The 301-nt window shown below is 62.1% G+C and overlaps 1 protein-coding gene across 1 annotated transcript in view; it reads right to left on the bottom strand.

Moving 5' to 3' along the window:
• ENKD1 (enkurin domain containing 1) overlaps nt 1-301 on the bottom strand; it is a 9,127-nt gene that overhangs the window by 6,955 nt on the left and 1,871 nt on the right. Inside the window, 1 exon segment of the mRNA XM_010133825.1 lies at nt 167-298. Coding sequence (XP_010132127.1) covers nt 167-298 — 132 coding nt within the window.

The following is a 301-nucleotide window of genomic DNA, read 5'->3' as shown; positions in this document are numbered from 1 at the left end:
CCACCCCCCCCCCCCAAGAGCCCCCCCCCCTGCCACATCCGCCCACCAAGCGTCAGCACCAAGCTGCCCCCAGACCCGCAGGTTCTGGGACTCCCCTATCCCCCAGAACCTCATGGCTGACCCCCAGCCCAGGCCAGGAGAGCTCGAGAGCTCGCTGGGTACTGACCTGCAGCCTGGCCTTCACCTTTGACTCCACGTTTTCATATTTCTGAGATTTCCACAGAGCTCTCACGGGCTTGGGCTGGCTGTGCTCCTGGGCTCGCTCCTTCTCTTTGCACCTCTTCTGAATCTCCTTTATTCG

The sequence above is a fragment of the Buceros rhinoceros genome, unplaced genomic scaffold (genome assembly GCF_000710305.1).
Source record: "Buceros rhinoceros silvestris isolate BGI_N320 unplaced genomic scaffold, ASM71030v1 scaffold22723, whole genome shotgun sequence".
NCBI classification, from domain to species: domain Eukaryota; kingdom Metazoa; phylum Chordata; class Aves; order Bucerotiformes; family Bucerotidae; genus Buceros; species Buceros rhinoceros.
Note: the sequence above shows the minus strand (reverse complement) of the source record. Positions and strands in the feature narration are given on the sequence as shown.